The sequence below is a fragment of the Etheostoma spectabile genome, chromosome 3, assembly GCF_008692095.1.
Source record: "Etheostoma spectabile isolate EspeVRDwgs_2016 chromosome 3, UIUC_Espe_1.0, whole genome shotgun sequence".
In the NCBI taxonomy this organism is placed as follows: Eukaryota; Metazoa; Chordata; class Actinopteri; order Perciformes; family Percidae; genus Etheostoma; species Etheostoma spectabile.
The window spans coordinates 17,018,905-17,034,941 of record NC_045735.1 but is presented as its reverse complement, the minus strand read 5'-3'; the positions used below and the strand labels follow the sequence as shown (position 1 = coordinate 17,034,941).

Here is a 16,037-nt window from a genome sequence, read left to right as displayed (position 1 = left end):
CATGACAGTTAAAATAAGATTGAGCTTAAAGTTTCCAATACATGGCCGTACACTTGATGTTCTGGCTCTGGAGATGGGATTTTTTTTTACCTAAAGTAATGGTATTATAGATCAATAGCGTATTTTGGATTAATTAATCATTGCTTGATGTTTAAGAATAGATTATGAATCTTAATGATCCTCTTCACTAAAACATTTTATGTTAGGCACTTCATTTTTAAACATAAACGCTCTTGTGGTATTTATTTTGTGATCACATTTTTTATGTAGAAATTAAGAATAATTACAAAACAATACACTGAGAGATAAGAACATGTCCCAGGGCCAAAGAAAATACAAAGAAACGACGGGAAGGAGTAAAAAAGAACGCAACAGAGAGAGAGAGACACCCACAGCTCACAAATAATACGGCATATGCAGAAACAGACATAGACATACACAAACATAAACAGACGCACACAGAGACAGACACAAGACAGGGGACCAATCACATGATGCTCTCGTGATATTTCAGCATGATATCTAGACAGTACATCAGTTAGGAACCTGCACTTTTGCAGAGGACATTCCTCAGTTTGCGGCTTCTTATTTTCTTTTTTTTTCTGTTTTATGGCTCCATAATGTTAATACGGCGTCTGTTGATCACCTCAGATAGCCCCACTGCCCCTCTGTAACAACTGTGACCCCTCAGTAACCTCGCTGCCTCAAGGCTCGCTGTGTTTCCTTATCAGGTCCAAGGCTCGCTGAAACGGCACAGGCAGGACAATTCAGATGTTACAACTTCCTCTTCCTCGAAGCTGACTTGTCAAATTCTCCTTCTAAAATGTGAGGATTTGCAGCCTTCTTGTATTATTATAAATTGAATATCGTCGGGGTTTTGGAGTGTCGGTCAGACAAAACAAGCTATTTCAGAATGTCACTGTGGGAATTCCACTATATTCAGATATTTAAGTGAACCAACAATAAATAGATTAATTAAGAACTATCTGAAAAATTACAATAAAATCGGTTTAATCGGTCAGTTGCAGCGCGAGTATTTTAAACATGTAAATTATTTTTAAAATGAAGTAAAAATGTGGCCTTTGAAGTATAAAAATAATATACAGATAATTAAGTTGATTACATTTTAGCAGCCATACAAACTGTAGTGATGCACCACAGAGTTCAGGTATTTGACATGAATTGTATAATTTCATGAATGAATAATGCTTTCTTTCCCCTAACACCATATACGTCTATATGTCAGTGAGTCTTTAAGCTAAGGAGCACTCAGGTTGTGGAAACCAGTTGTCTAGCCATCATCATACCAAGACTGTTTGCTCTCTTTTCTGATAACCGCCTAACAAGCAATTACAAGCTACTCACTCTACAGAACGGCAAGGTGGTGTACAGGCCGGAGGCCATTCGGATCCTCATCCTCCCAGCTGACTTGTAGTGAAGGGAGATCTAAAGGGAGCAACATTACCGGGTTGGATTTAAGCCTGTACTTGTGCTTTTATAGAAAGGCACAACCACAGACCGCTACAGATTAAAAACAAAACTCTAATTATGGTTAATAAGTAGAGTTTTATGGCAGTTGGTTCACATGACATAGAACCACCATTGTATATCTCATTATTCATGTCTAGAGTGCTTTTTGGCATGTGTCAATATGGGGTGACAGATGCTGCTGTTTTTGTGCCAGTGTGTCATGAAAGGGTCCTAGTTGCATACAGATCCATATATGAGGGTTGATTTGTGCCATGCCACATGTGCCATTAATACTAAACAGCCCCTTAAGAAGACTTATGGTTTATTTACAATGTGGGTCTTGTGTTCATAGTTTTGGCCATAGTAACACAGACATTGCTACAATGAAGGCCCATAAGGCAAAGAAAATGATCAGTAAGGCAAAATTATGACTAAAGTTAGACAAAAAAGTGTTCTTTAATAAAAATGCATAAGTACTAGACATCTCATCCATGTAGGGCTGGGCAATGTATTGAATCAATTTGATTCATCCATAGCTGTATTTTTTTGATTGTGTTTGATAATGACAGACTGGCAGGTGGCTCAGTTGTTTTTATTATTGCTACTCAACTGCAAATGAAGACCTAAAACAGATGGTCATTAAAATTGAAAATGTTCCAAAATCTTGAGTTAAACTTATGGCCCTGCATGTTATTATTTTTGCACTATTTTTACTTCTATTTTAATGCAATTTATTTATTGCTGCAACAAATAAGGCCTGCTCTCAAATGTTACATTTGAAAGACTAGACAATATTAACCCACGGGCCTAGGGGCAATATATATATCGCCAATGGTTATTCAGCCATCTCCTGCATTAGCACTGCATCTTCCACATCCTGGATATACAAATGGATTGCCATCCTGTCAGTTGTGTGTTTAAGATGCAGGACAGACAGGAACAGTGAAAGTAGCATTCTAAAATGCTGCTTCAACATGTTTCAGATTCAATTACTTCTGTTAGATTCACATATCTACTACAACAAAACTTGATTCTTTTTTAACTTGGGGGCATCCTCGACCTACTTCCTGCCAGGGCCTGAGATAGACGGGCTCATCAGGCGGTCTGGCAGCCAAACATTTATTTTAAGCTGCTTTCTCTCCCAGTGGCCTGATAGACTAAGAGCGGGCTGTATTCCCCTGAGGTCTGGGCCCTTTTATAGATGAGAAGGCTACTAGTGTTACACACAGTCGGAAGAAGAGAGTCCTTTTACTTACTCACTTTACATGCACTGACACACACTTAGTTTGTACTGGTTTGATTTCTAAACCTTATGTGTTTTTATTTTTGATTCATTAACCTGTTGCTATTATTAAAAGGAATAGTTTGACATTTTGGCAAATAAGTTTATTCACTGTCACAAGTGACAAGATCAATACCCCCTGGAAACAGGAGGACACAGCTAGCCTGTCTCTATCCTAAGGTACCAAATCCACCTACCAGCTCCTCTTAAAATCACTGACATACACATTATTTCTTGTTTCCTTAATCTGTTTATGAAACAGCCTCCGTTGGTTCGCTGGCAATCTCACAAAAACCACAGGACTCCAGGCAGACACTGCTCTTGTCCAAGAAATAGTCCGGGACAAAACCTTCCGTTTTTAAACAAAAGAGAATGAATGTGTTAATTAGTGAACTTTTGGGGTGCTGGTAGATGGATTTCGTTAACTTATGGCAGAGCCAGCTTCTTCCTCTTATATCCGCTGTAGCAGCCATACAGATGGCTTTCCTCCAAGCCACGGGGGGTAATGTATTGCATTGTTTTATCAAGGCTAAGGCTGGCTTTTGGTAATTTAAGTTTCTGTATTGATGCAAACAGGTGTTGTTAATTGAAGAAGAGAAGCAACCAGTTTTTAACGATGCTCGGATTATGTTATGGTTTTTGGACTTTTGCTGAGTTAAGTGGACCCTGTAAGGCTACAGAAAATAAACGCCTCGAATGTAAACTATTGGAAAGGAATGCACATTGTTAGAAAGAGTACACGTTAGAAACAATAATCCAAATTAGCAAACAGTAGAGGCAAAGTATTGGACATAGTCACTACATCCAGTATGCTAAGCTGAGCTAACAAGCGGCTGGCTGTGTAGCGTCATATTTAATGGACAATTAGTGTATTTCCCAAAATGTTGGATCTATTCCTTTTAATTTGGTAGTGGGATACTTTGCTTTCACTGGTCAATACAAGCCCAGTATGCAAATATGTAGTAATTGCCTTTGGTTCAGTTTGATTATTTCAGTACCACAAAAATATGAATGACCAATGTCAAATGGATAAGATGTTAGAGCATTATAGACACTTTAAGATCTCTGATCATATTTGCTGTGTTACTTTGTGCAGCCTAACTTGCACATTCTGGTAACTTCTTGCAACGTGACTTCAGGTTTTGTGGTTATAATCTAGCTGTATCACGACCTGACGTGCCATTGAAGCTGCTCATACAGTGTCTCCAGTCACCCACCTCCGCTCGGCTCCTATCTCTAATTTAGACTCTGTTATGAAAATAAATGGTAATTTAGAAACATTATTCTGTAATTAAGCAGTAAACCACGAGGGGCCGCTCTGCAGTGAGTTCAGAGCCGCTCAGAGGCCCTGCAGGCACAAGACGAAGCACAGTTTAATGACTATAAAGAAAAGCAGCGCTCCGATGATTTTCGGTGCTTATAACATGAAGGTCTGCTTTCCTCTAAGTAGAACTTTCCCATGGCTTTGTTGTATAAGTGAATCCTTTTGCTTGATGTTAGTTTCAGTTTTTTCAGGATGTCTGTTAAAGGTCCCATGACATGGTGCTCTTTGGATGCTTTTATATAGACCTTAGTGGTCCCTAATACTGTATCTGAAGTCTCTTTTATATAGACCTTAGTGGTCCCTAATACTGTATCTGAAGTCTCTTTTATATAGACCTTAGTGGTCCCTAATACTGTATCTGAAGTCTCTTTTATATAGACCTTAGTGGTCCCCTAATACTGTATCTGAAGTCTCTTTATATAGACCTTAGTGGTCCCTAATACTGTATCTGAAGTCTCTTTTATATAGACCTTAGTGGTCCCCTAATACTGTATCTGAAGTCTCTTTTATATAGACCTTAGTGGTCCCTAATACTGTATCTGAAGTCTCTTTATATAGACCTTAGTGGTCCCTAATACTGTATCTGAAGTCTCTTTTATATAGACCTTAGTGGTCCCTAATACTGTATCTGAAGTATCTTTATATAGACCTTAGTGGTCCCCTAATACTGTATCTGAAGTCTCTTTTATATAGACCTTAGTGGTCCCCTAATACTGGATTTGAAGTCTCTTTTATATAGGCCTTAGTGGTCCCCTAATACTGTATCTGAAGTCTCTTTTATATAGACCTTAGTGGTCCCCAAATACTGTATCTGAAGTCTCTTTTATATAGACCTTAGTGGTCCCCTAATACTGGATCTGAAGTCTCTTTTATATAGACCTTAGTGGTCCCCTAATACTGGATCTGAAGTCTCTTTTATATAGACCTTAGTGGTCCCTAATACTGTATCTGAAGTGTCTTTTATATAGACCTTAGTGGTCCCCTAATACTGGATCTGAAGTCTCTTTTATATTGACCTTAGTGGTCCTCTAATACTGTATCGGAAGTCTCTTTCCCAAATTCAGCCTTGGTGCAGATGTCCAGCCACTAGAGCCAGGTCCACAAAGAACTTTCCTTAGTATGTGGCATTTCTGAGTCTATATAGTTATTGAGGAGGAGGAGGGGGGGGGGCAAGTTAGAAGCTGGGGGTGTGGCCTTAACCAACTGCCACTTTGCTCGTTTGAAAGCCATGATGTCTCTCTCTCATGGGTGGGCCAAATTCTCAAAGCAGAGAAGGGGAGGTAACCTTGCCCCTAATGACCTCATAAGGGGCAAGGTCCATCTCATACCCAGGACTCGGTTTAAACCTATTGCCCTTTCTAGCCACTGGGGGGGGGCATAGGCAGGCTGGGGGAACTCATATACAAGTGACATTTTCATGACATGGGACCTTTTTTGCCTTTTTCTGATGTCCTGCACGAGCACCAACCATAGTACAGGGTAATATTGCATTGCTAATAATAAAATATAACTGATAACATTATTCAAAGGAACATATATTAAGCATTGCTTATCTAATCTAGAACTAAAAGAGCAGAGGATTTATTGCGCTATAAAAAACTCCTAAAATACGTTGAGGTTATCCATGTTGGCTGTGTTCTCACACACTGATTGACCACAACATGGGTGTCGTATTACAGTAACAGAATGAGTGGGTCCATATGGTCTGCCACACACACACCACAGACATCACAGGCTTCTGTGTTTTAAAGTGAGGTGGTGGCAGGGTCACAGGAAGGTACTTTCACTTCAGAGACACTTAACCTGGGAGCTCTACTTGTTCTACCAGACAGTCATCTCTCCACGGGTCGGCCGGCACCAGACGCCAATAACTGCCCAGAGGCTGTGTGTGTGTGTGTGTGTGTGTGTGTGTGTGTGTGTGTGTGTGTGTGTGTGTGTGTGTGTGTGTGTGTGTGTGTGTGTGTGAGATAAATCACAGACCAGCAACAGGTGGGGAAACACTAAGCAGTGAAACTGCCAGTAGGAGAGGTAGGAATGTAAATTGATCAGGAGGAAGTCGTGGAAAAGTGGGAATCCGGGAATACTGGCGAGGAGAAACGGAAGGAAGATGAATGGGAACACATGGGGAGAGATTTCAAAATTCAAATGGACACAAAAAGGTGAACAACCGGAACTGGCTAGAGGGAGGGAAAATGGTAGGATGACCATTTAGTAAAGATCAAAGCATGTGTTCATGGTAGAGATATAGAGGCAGCATTTCATGACCACAACAACAATTAAAAAAAACACATACAGTGGCTTGCGTAAGTTTACACCCCCATGCTAAAGTTGATTAAAAAGAATAATAAAAAAAAAAACATCTTTTGGGAATTCATCTTAACGCCGTAATTCCAAAGAGTTTTGGAAATTCCAACCTTTTAAGGACACCAATTTTCTTTTTGAATGAATAATGTATTGTAAATAAATAAATGTTGTTCCTTAAAATACAGGGGAATAAGTATACACCCCCCCTATTTTAAATTCCCATAGAGGGAGGCACATTTTTATTTTTAAAGGCCAGTTATTTCATGGATCAGGATACTATGCATCCTGATGAAGTTCCCTTGGCCTTTGGAATTAACACACACACACACACACACACACACACACACACACACACACACAACACACACACACACACACACACACACACACATCACATACCCTTCACCATACCCAGAGATTGGCATGGTGTTATTTCAGTTAGCTTAACAGCTGGTTTGATTTGCATTGAGAGATAATGTTATGGAAACTTCCCCATGCCTATCTCTATGTATGGTGAAGGGTATGTGATGATGATGGGGGGGGTATTTTAATTCCAAAGGCCAAGGGAACTTTATCAAGATGCAAAGTATCCTGATCCTTGTAATAACTGGCCGTTATTGTAAAAAAATAATAAAAATGTGCCTGCCTCTATGGGAATTTAACATACGGGGGTGTATACTTATGCCCCCTGTATTTTAAGGAAGAACATTTATTTATTTACAATACATTATTCATTCACAAAGAAAATTGGTGTCCTTAAAAGGTTGGATTTTCCTACATTGTTTTTAATTAAGGCATTAAGATCAATTTCCAAAAGATGTTTTTTATTCTTCTTTTTAACCAACTTTAGCTGGGGGGTGTAAACTTTCTTAAGCCACTGTATGGGCTACTGCATGTAGAGAGGTGATGATGCTCTCTCTGCCACAAGAAGAATACATTTCAAAATAAAATCTGCATTGATCCAATCATTTGTCTTGAATTGCAGGGCATTGCAAGTTCTGTCAATATTCTGTCTTAGTTCTATCTCCCAAAACAAGCTACCAGTGAATAATTCATCAACATTTTATTTGAAATAATAACCCAGCAAAATCTCCATATAGTTACTCAATCTCTTATGCTCTTATAAACCAGTTTCCTTCTTTTAAACTGCATCTTGCGCTGTTTGTCCTGAGATTTGGGAGCACAAGTTGCAGTAGTTTTTATTATACATATTATACATACATACAGTATGTCATCAAATTACCTTTTTAGATGAATTTAATACCTGCTATATCTTTGGACAACACAGTTAAATTTAGGGCTGCTTTTTTATTTTCAATGAATCCGTCAATTTTAATTAATCGATTAGTTATGTGGTGAAAAATGTGGATCAGTGTTTCCCAAAAAGCCCAAGATGACGTCCTCAAATGTCTTGTTTTGTCCACAACTCAAAGATATTCAGTTTCCTGTCACAGAGGAGAGAAGACATTCGGGGAGCTGAAATCTGAGAATTTTAACTTTTCTTTCTTGAAATTTACTCCAACCAATCATCAAAAATAGTTGGCGAATAGTTTAATGGTTACTAATCGATTCATCTTTGCAGCTCTAGTGAAATTCTCTTCTCCTTCATAGGTCGTCCAACTGTCCGTCATCCTGCGTCCCGCCTCTTCTCACCATGAGCGCCTGGGTAGTGAACAGGAAAGGAGAGCCCCAGTACCGCCGCCACTTCCTGACAGACAACAGCACCTTTCACGGTAAAAAACACACACACACACACACACACACACACACACACACACACAGATTACTGAACAGAACGTAGTATAGTATACATTCTCTTTGATAACTGCATGTCATCGGAATGAACAGCAGAGGGAGACTCGTCTCCACTATTGTGCCTCAAACACTCATGCTTTTATATATCGCAGACAGCAGATGTCTGTTGACATCAATATTATTAACTATTTACTGAAACACACCCTGCTGCAAGCCAATAAATCATTGTGTGGCAAGAATAAAAAACTGAATGTTATTCAGTCTAAATACAAAATGTGTATTAGCAGGTTACATCACCTGACCTATTAAAACACATTTGTCTTCATGGCGGATTTATACGTATAAGTCATACAGTGAAAAGTTAAAAATAAAGGAGAAACCATTATGTCCAAGGAGATGCACGTACTATTCTACGGCTTAATATCTGCATGCATCAACTTGAGTACCCTGGCGTGTACATGAATTCTGGTTAACGTTTTATTACATAGGATTTAACAAATCACAGCAAATAGTGCTTTTTTTTTTTTGTCCTCCTCAAAGCCGAAATGAGTACATCATTTTGATTGATGGTTTATGAGTTTTAAGGCGGTCACGCTGCACAGTGACAGATCCGCCAGACAAATCCATAACAAGTCTCGGATCTCTGTCTGCCTCTGTGGCTGTCACACCTCCAGCAGACAGATCACTTAAAGCCTCTTCTTGACTTACTATAGCCAGGGTCCACACCCTAGCCCTGCAGACCGTGTGCCACACACTGAGTGTGTACTTTGTAATTGTCAGCGAACCGTAGTAGATATCAGGCTTGACTGCTTCACTACTCTGTTGTGGATGATGATGGATGAACCAGTTTCTCCAAGTCAGAGTTTTTTCATATATTCCTATTAAAGGGAGATTGCATCACCCCTCCACCCCCCCCAATCCTTTCTTACACGATAACATAATCTGTTTACATATTCTAGCACCTTTACATTTAATGAGTTTAAGATGCTAGCGGGATAAAAGGGAGGAAAAACAGAACAAATAGTCTGTGGATGGGCGCCCGGATAGCTCAGTTGGTAGAGCGGGTGCCCATATGTGGAGGGACAGTTATTATTATTATTATTAATATTATTGTTATTACTGTTATTTTGTTGTCTTTATGCTGTCTTTTTTATCTATTTTTTTCTGGCTAAAACTGCTGCTGGAATTTTCAATTTCCTCGCGGGAGTCATCCCAAAAGGATCAATAAAGAGAAGTCTAAGTCTCTCTAAGTCTAAGTTACTCCTCGACTCAGCGGACCTGGGTTTGACTCCGGCCTGTGGCTCTTTGCTGCATGTTGTTTCCCCCCCTTTCATATCTTCAGCTCTCCTGTCAAAATAAAGGCCAAAAAATAATCTTTAAAAAACAAAGTAGTCTGTGGATGAACTGTCTGAACTTTGTCTGTATTCATCCCCTCATGCCCCCAACAGTTTGTCCTTTAGTCAGAACCGTTTTGTAACATGTGCCTCTCTCATCTTCCCCTGGTTTTCCCCCTTCACACTGCTTCTACCATTTTCTTCTGGTGTTTCCAGTCTTTTGTATGGTGGAGGATGTTTTTTGTTTAGCCGTGGTACATAAATCAGTGTGAAAAGGGGGTTTGAAGGGAAGGGGGGGCTGTCGGTGATCAGGCAGGTGAAAAAGTCAAAGTGAGCAATCACTGGAGAGCAGCAGGTACTTGTTAATACACACACACACACACACACACACACACACACACACACACAGAGCATTGAACTCAGTGTGGCACTGGTGTTCAGGTTTGTTCTTCCAGACGGCACTATTCGATTTAACCTCTGACTCTTGTTGTTTGAACACAACACACCAACTGTGTGTGTGTGTGTGTGTGTGTGGTGTGTGTGTGTGTGTGTGTGTGTGTGTGTGGTGTGTGTGTGTGTGGTGTGTGTGTGTGTGTGTGTGTGTGTGTGTGTGTGTGTGTGTGTGCGCGCGTTTAGTCACTACATAGTTGAATTGTCTTCTGCAATCCTAAATTAAATGGTTTTAACGTGGACCAATGAGCAAGACTAATCTGGTAGCTCTTGATTGATCAAACCTTCATTTGGGAATAGACTCAACTTAACTTGAGGCTGACACACACTCACACACACACACACACGCACATACACACACACACACACACACACACACACACACACACACACACAATGAAAAAGCTGTAGGCTCTACCTACAATGAATGTTTACACATAGCTGCTGCGTCTCTGAGGAAGTCTTCATAGCTACAACGCGACACACCGCGTAAAGTGGCTCATAGCGCCGACATCCCTAAGCAATGGTTCTATCCTCCTACGAATATTCACCGAGGAACAGCTGACAAACTGAAAAAACTAACACACAAAAGGCTGTTACACGAGTTAAGTTTGGTGGGGAATTCAAACGGTCCCCAAACAGCTGAACCAGGACTTTCGACCAAAGCTGTTGAAATGGCCAAAATGCCAAAGCCACTGCTCTCGCTCACTCTTGCTTTTTAACAACCACTGTCCGTCGGTCCGACGAGCCTGCGAGTAATCGGCTTATCGCTTTGCTTCAGCGTTGCGCCTGGTGAGAGGAGAGGATGTGCGCGCAGCGGCTTTGGATGCGAGAGGTTTGGTGGTTGGTGAATTCACTCCGCAGACTGCAGGGAGGCAGATGCTGAGGTGCATGGGCTCGGTTTTTTTTTTTCGTTTTTTTTTGGGGGACAAAATCATCATGGCGCGTTTCATGTGAACGTCTAATCATCATGGAGAAATGGACTAGTCAGGCATGTTTCGACGGGTTTTCGAACCGCTACAATTAGGAAATAAAAAATGATGTCCAAAACGCATGGAGGGACCTGATGAGACCAACAACCCCGGTCCTAAATGGCAGAACTTGAAGTTTGCAGAAATCTCAGTTTGGAGAAGGGTAAGTGATAGTTTTAAGGCGTCCCCCACTGGATTAGTTGTTTTTTAGTCTCATATGGAGAGGAATAGCCTGCTGTGTGTGGCGAGCACATTCCTTTGGATGACTAGCCTACATTGCATGCAGGCTAAAGCCCATGCGTAATTTCTCCATTGATTTTGTGGAGACATTTCATAACCACGCTGCTATAAACACTTTAGAAAGGACTCTTAATTGACAATTGTCAATTTGCATGAAGGATTAATTGGGCCATAATGAGTGTTTATCGACATTTTGGGTGGCAAACGTCAGAAATAATTACATGATATCCCTCTGTTGATTTGTTGTTTATTGATATGTTATGTGAATGTATAAACTGAACTGATTTCATATGATGAGGAGCAGCAGCAGTGGAGCAGCGGGACACTGTCCCTGGTGCTGAAAATGCCCCTTGGTTCTTGTCACTAGGGGGCAGAAAAGCCTCTGGATTTTGACTGGACTTGCTCTGCCCTCGGTCCACATAGCAGCACTGGGGCTGTGCCACATCCTTTTACGATCCTGCATCCTCCGCACTGTTCACAAAAATAACCATCCCTGAAATGTTTATAGGTTGTGTCACTGCAGCGCCGCCGTGTGAAGATTCCACTGACAGACCACATAGCGTAACCACATGCCACAGCTCAGTAACGGGCGGATTGTGCTGTCCCTTGAAACCCAGGCAGGGCATGTTGAGCCCCCACACGGTGACAGAACTTCGCGTCCAGCTTTGATGGCAAAATTGATGTCCTGATAGTCCCCGGCAATTAGAGCGACCCTTTTGCTCTCTTATGTTGTCAAAATTATTGTGCATCCCTGGCACTTAGAAAGCAGGATGTGTCAAGTTGTCAGTCTTTGCCCCTGCAGCGCCTGTTTTCTCTTTATCTATGTGAGCATTGGGGAGTGAGAGGAAGACCCCTGTTGTCTTCAGTGTCCAAGAGGGCTACCTCCTCATTCATTTTATTTCTTTCAACACTGCTAAGAAGAGTTGCATGGCACCGTGAGTCCTTGTTGAGGGAGAAAGAGGAGAGAAAATGATGGAGGGAGAACAGTTTGGAGGCACATGCATGGCTGTTAATCTCCTTCATTTTTCATGTTAAATGTGTTTTTCCTCATGTGTCTCTCCTGTACTTATGATGATGAATCTCAGCATGCACCCCCCAATTTTGTCTCTGCCTCTTTCTTTCTGTCGCTCCAGGGCAGAAAAACAGCTGAGAGACACCAAGGGAGAACACACTCTCATCCTTTTAGCTCTTCTCCTCTTTTTATTTATATAACCTTGTTATTTTCACTCTCCTCTACTGAATAGTTTATTGATACCGACAGAATTGTGTTTTTGAGTATTAAAAACCATAATGTACCAAAAACGCATTAAATGTCTGATCAAATAGTTATTGATTCAAATCAAAATCTCATGTCAAATTTATGCAAATTCCTTGAAGTAAGTCTAAATAAGATAGTACCACATTTTTCTGAACCAATTCCTCTCTCCTCTCCTCTCTCCTGGAAATTAAACCTCAATACTATTTTAGTACCGACTGAAATCTGTTGCTTTTACTATTGAAAACTGTCAAAATGCCAAAAGTTGGTTTTGGACATCTGATCAGGTACTTCCTTATTAAATTACTGTCTTGCCAATTCTAGAATAGTTTATGTTGGCAATTTGCTCTAAGTAAAGAGCAATATTTTGTAACCGGTACTCAGGGTCTCATACCATACCCCGCCCTACCCTACCCTACCCTACCCTCACCTGTTTAACAAAAATTCAATTCAATATTCAATATTCAATATTGTACATCAACTAGCTTCTCATCTCTGATATCAGAGAGCCACCAACATCCATCTTTGTTTTCCACTTGATTTTGAAGCACTGTTACTATGTCAGCTTGTATGTTGACTTAACCCCTGGCACGTCCCATTTGTTTTTGCATTAAGCATATGGGATGGGATAGTGAACCATCAGCTCCTAAATCCTACTGGGAGGCTATCCTCTGTGTAAAGTGGCTCTACCTGCGTCACGTTGAGAAATGGGAGGCACATTATCCATAACAACGGGCTTTTATTTTACTTGCTTTCATCCCCTTAGCAGTTAATAAGCTACCCAGAAGCACAGTCCACTTAGCTGTGTAGCCAACCCTTTTAGTCCTGCGTCCCGATATGAAGCTTCAGGAAAGCAGCTACAGCAGCTTCTCTCCAACGTTTGAAGCAGTTGAGATCAGACAGTTTGCATGGCAGTCTGGTTTTTACTGTATCTCACAGCAATCCAGCCTGGTTTAGGGAGGAAGAAAGAAGAAGCTTGAACGTTGCAGGAACATCAACACACACGCGCACGCACTCACGCACGCACACACACACACACAGGCTTTAGTTTCCTCTTTTGATGTTAGTGCTGAACTACTCCACTCGGGGAGCCCCCTGTAGCATCATTGGTGAATGCATTATCATGCTGCAGTTCATTTTCATTCCGGTGCCACTCTGCACCTGGGGGGGGGGGGGGCACCTAGGAACCCATTTATAGCATTGGCGGTTTGAGCGCTGCCTTGAGCGCTCTTAATTAGGCCAAAGTGTGTGTGTGTGTTTGTGAGTGTTTGCCCTCTTTTGACTCATCATTTCACTAGGTTTCCTAACCTTTTTACCTTGCAAAAAGAGGGTACACTAACCTATTTTTGGCTTCTTCCTTCCAGGTTTTGTGCATTTGCTTTAAAAGGTATTTAAATTTGAATATGTCCCCCCCCCACCCCCGGGTATGAAAAGTTTAGACTCACTTGCGTAATGCTGCTGTAGAATGGGAAGCGTTGAAGTCCTGCAGGTAGGGTGCATTTAGAAGGTAAACATGAAATCCAAACCCTGAAAACCACATTTTGAGGCCGTCTCTCAAAGTCTACATGCTAGCGTTTTTTCTCACATCAGCATGCAAACATGCCCACAATGATAATGCTAGCATTTTTTTTTTGCAGGCAGCGATCATTTCCACCATGTTAGTTTAGCATGTTACCATGCTAACATTTGCTAATTGGCAACAGTCACAGAAAGTATAGCTGAGGCTGATGGGAATCCCATTAGTTTTGCAGATATATTTGGTCGTGGTATTGGACAAAATAAAATTCTGATCAGATGAGCTGATCAGATGAGCTACATGAAAAGTCAGGAGATTCAAGTTAATCTAATTAAAATAGAATGAGTGCCTCAGCATGTCTGTCTGTGTCTGTCTGCCTGTCTGTATCTGTCTGTCTTACTATTTTCCCGACCACTGTTCATCCGATCGACTTCAGTAGGTGTAATACTGAGGACGTGCAGTGTTAAGTTCGAGCTACTGCGATCTACGGGACACATTAGCGAGAGTGTTATGTACACACAGTGTAGTGTATTGAGAGGGGACCCCTATTAATTGTTACACCACTGAACGGCATGCTGGGTACAGCTCTCTCTCTGTCATTCCTTACAGTCATAGACTGTATATAATACTAGGGAACACAGAGAGAGAGCAGAGGTGTGATATTGTAGCAAACTTAAACGTTTCAAACATCAGCAATGTAACTTTTGGAATGATCTCCTTTGTTCCTGGGAATAGCCTGGTCCCAAATAGCTCGCTGTTAGTAAATAAAGCAATCTACCATTGCTAGAGGAGGCAAGTATTTCATGGCAGGTGTATTGCTCAGGACCCAAGGAAGGGCAGTGGATGAGTGGGTGTAGAGAAAGCTGCAGGCTTCCATGTGACCTCTTGTTGTTGTGTGAATGAAGACTGATGTCTCTCATGAGAAAAGGCAGAAGTAGTGATGTTGTTTAAGAACTCCAAACCCTCTTAAAGGAGAATTCTGGTTGATTCCAACCCGTAGCTCTGTTGTCTGTGGATGTCTGTCAGTAGAGAGAAAAACTAACCAATCGGGTCTGTCAGTGGAGAAAGAAACTAACCAATCGGTGCTATCTATACTGTGTTATCCTTATGCCAGAGTTAGCACCCAACAGGCTTAAACAGGGCAAGTTATAAACCTGTTTTTAGTCTCTAAACATGTTCAAAATGTCATTAAAAGTCCCCCCCCCCCCCCCCACCCCAACAAACAAACTACAACACAGACGGGGTGGATCAGAAAATGCTCAAATGGATCACTTACCTTGGATGGCAGATATAAACGACCTGATTGTCATTTATGATCCTCAATGATCAATGTGTCAAATTTTTTCTGCTCTTCTTGCTGTTCGAGTATGGGGATTTTACCAATCAGTTTAACGACATTTTAGAATCCCAATAATTTGGTTGTTTGTCTAGGTTTCCATTTTGTGAACATGCACTTGCTGTGTGTTTTTCAATAAACCAAAAAATAGCCAGTGAGTGACATGTGGCTTTGTGTTTAGCTCCACTCCTCTCTGTGTGCAGTCTGTTATCTCTGCATACAAGCAGGGTTATTTTTCCCTGTGTTTCCTTCCAATGGCACACATCAGGTGGATTAGAGACTCCAGTGGTCCCACTGGTATGACTGTCTGTCTATCTGTGTTAGCCTTGACTGACAACTAATTCAGGCTGGCCCTCCACCTTTAATGCATGCGAACAACAGCTCCAGGCCTGACCAGAAACAAACAGGCAGACAAAATGAGTAAATGTCACTTCCTTAGTTGTTATTAGGATTATAATGTAGGATTAATGCTTGAATGAATATGACCACCCAGTGGCCATCACACTGGTGGAGCAAGGCTCAAGCTCAGTACTGTCACAAATGTGCTTCTGACTTTTGTCCCTCCATGGAGGAGCCTGATTTCCCCACGCATTCATACCAGAGTCATCGAGCTGAAGCTGCGCGCCTTACTAATTTAATTTCACCAACTGTTGAATGTCCTGAGAGGAACAGTGAAACGTGGTGAAGACAGGCTGACGTAACCCCAAATTCATGAAGAAGAAATGAGAGAGATGAGATTAGTTGAGGTGTCATTTCGGGTTTGTCATCTGCTGCAGTGATATTCATAATCATGCTGCCTG

At 41.3% G+C, this 16,037-nt stretch overlaps 1 protein-coding gene across 2 annotated transcripts in view; it reads left to right on the top strand.

Annotated features, from left to right (window-relative positions):
• Window positions 1-16,037, top strand: part of plch1 (phospholipase C, eta 1) — a 66,726-nt gene that overhangs the window by 2,260 nt on the left and 48,429 nt on the right. Inside the window, exon 2 of one of the 2 annotated variants that reach the window (XM_032512266.1) lies at window positions 7,992-8,113. In XM_032512266.1, the coding sequence (XP_032368157.1) occupies window positions 8,035-8,113 (79 nt within the window). In that variant the 5' untranslated portion in view covers window positions 7,992-8,034. Of the gene's footprint in view, window positions 1-7,991; window positions 8,114-10,437; window positions 11,054-16,037 lie in introns of those variants that run through there. The other variant, XM_032512267.1, reaches the window with a different exon arrangement.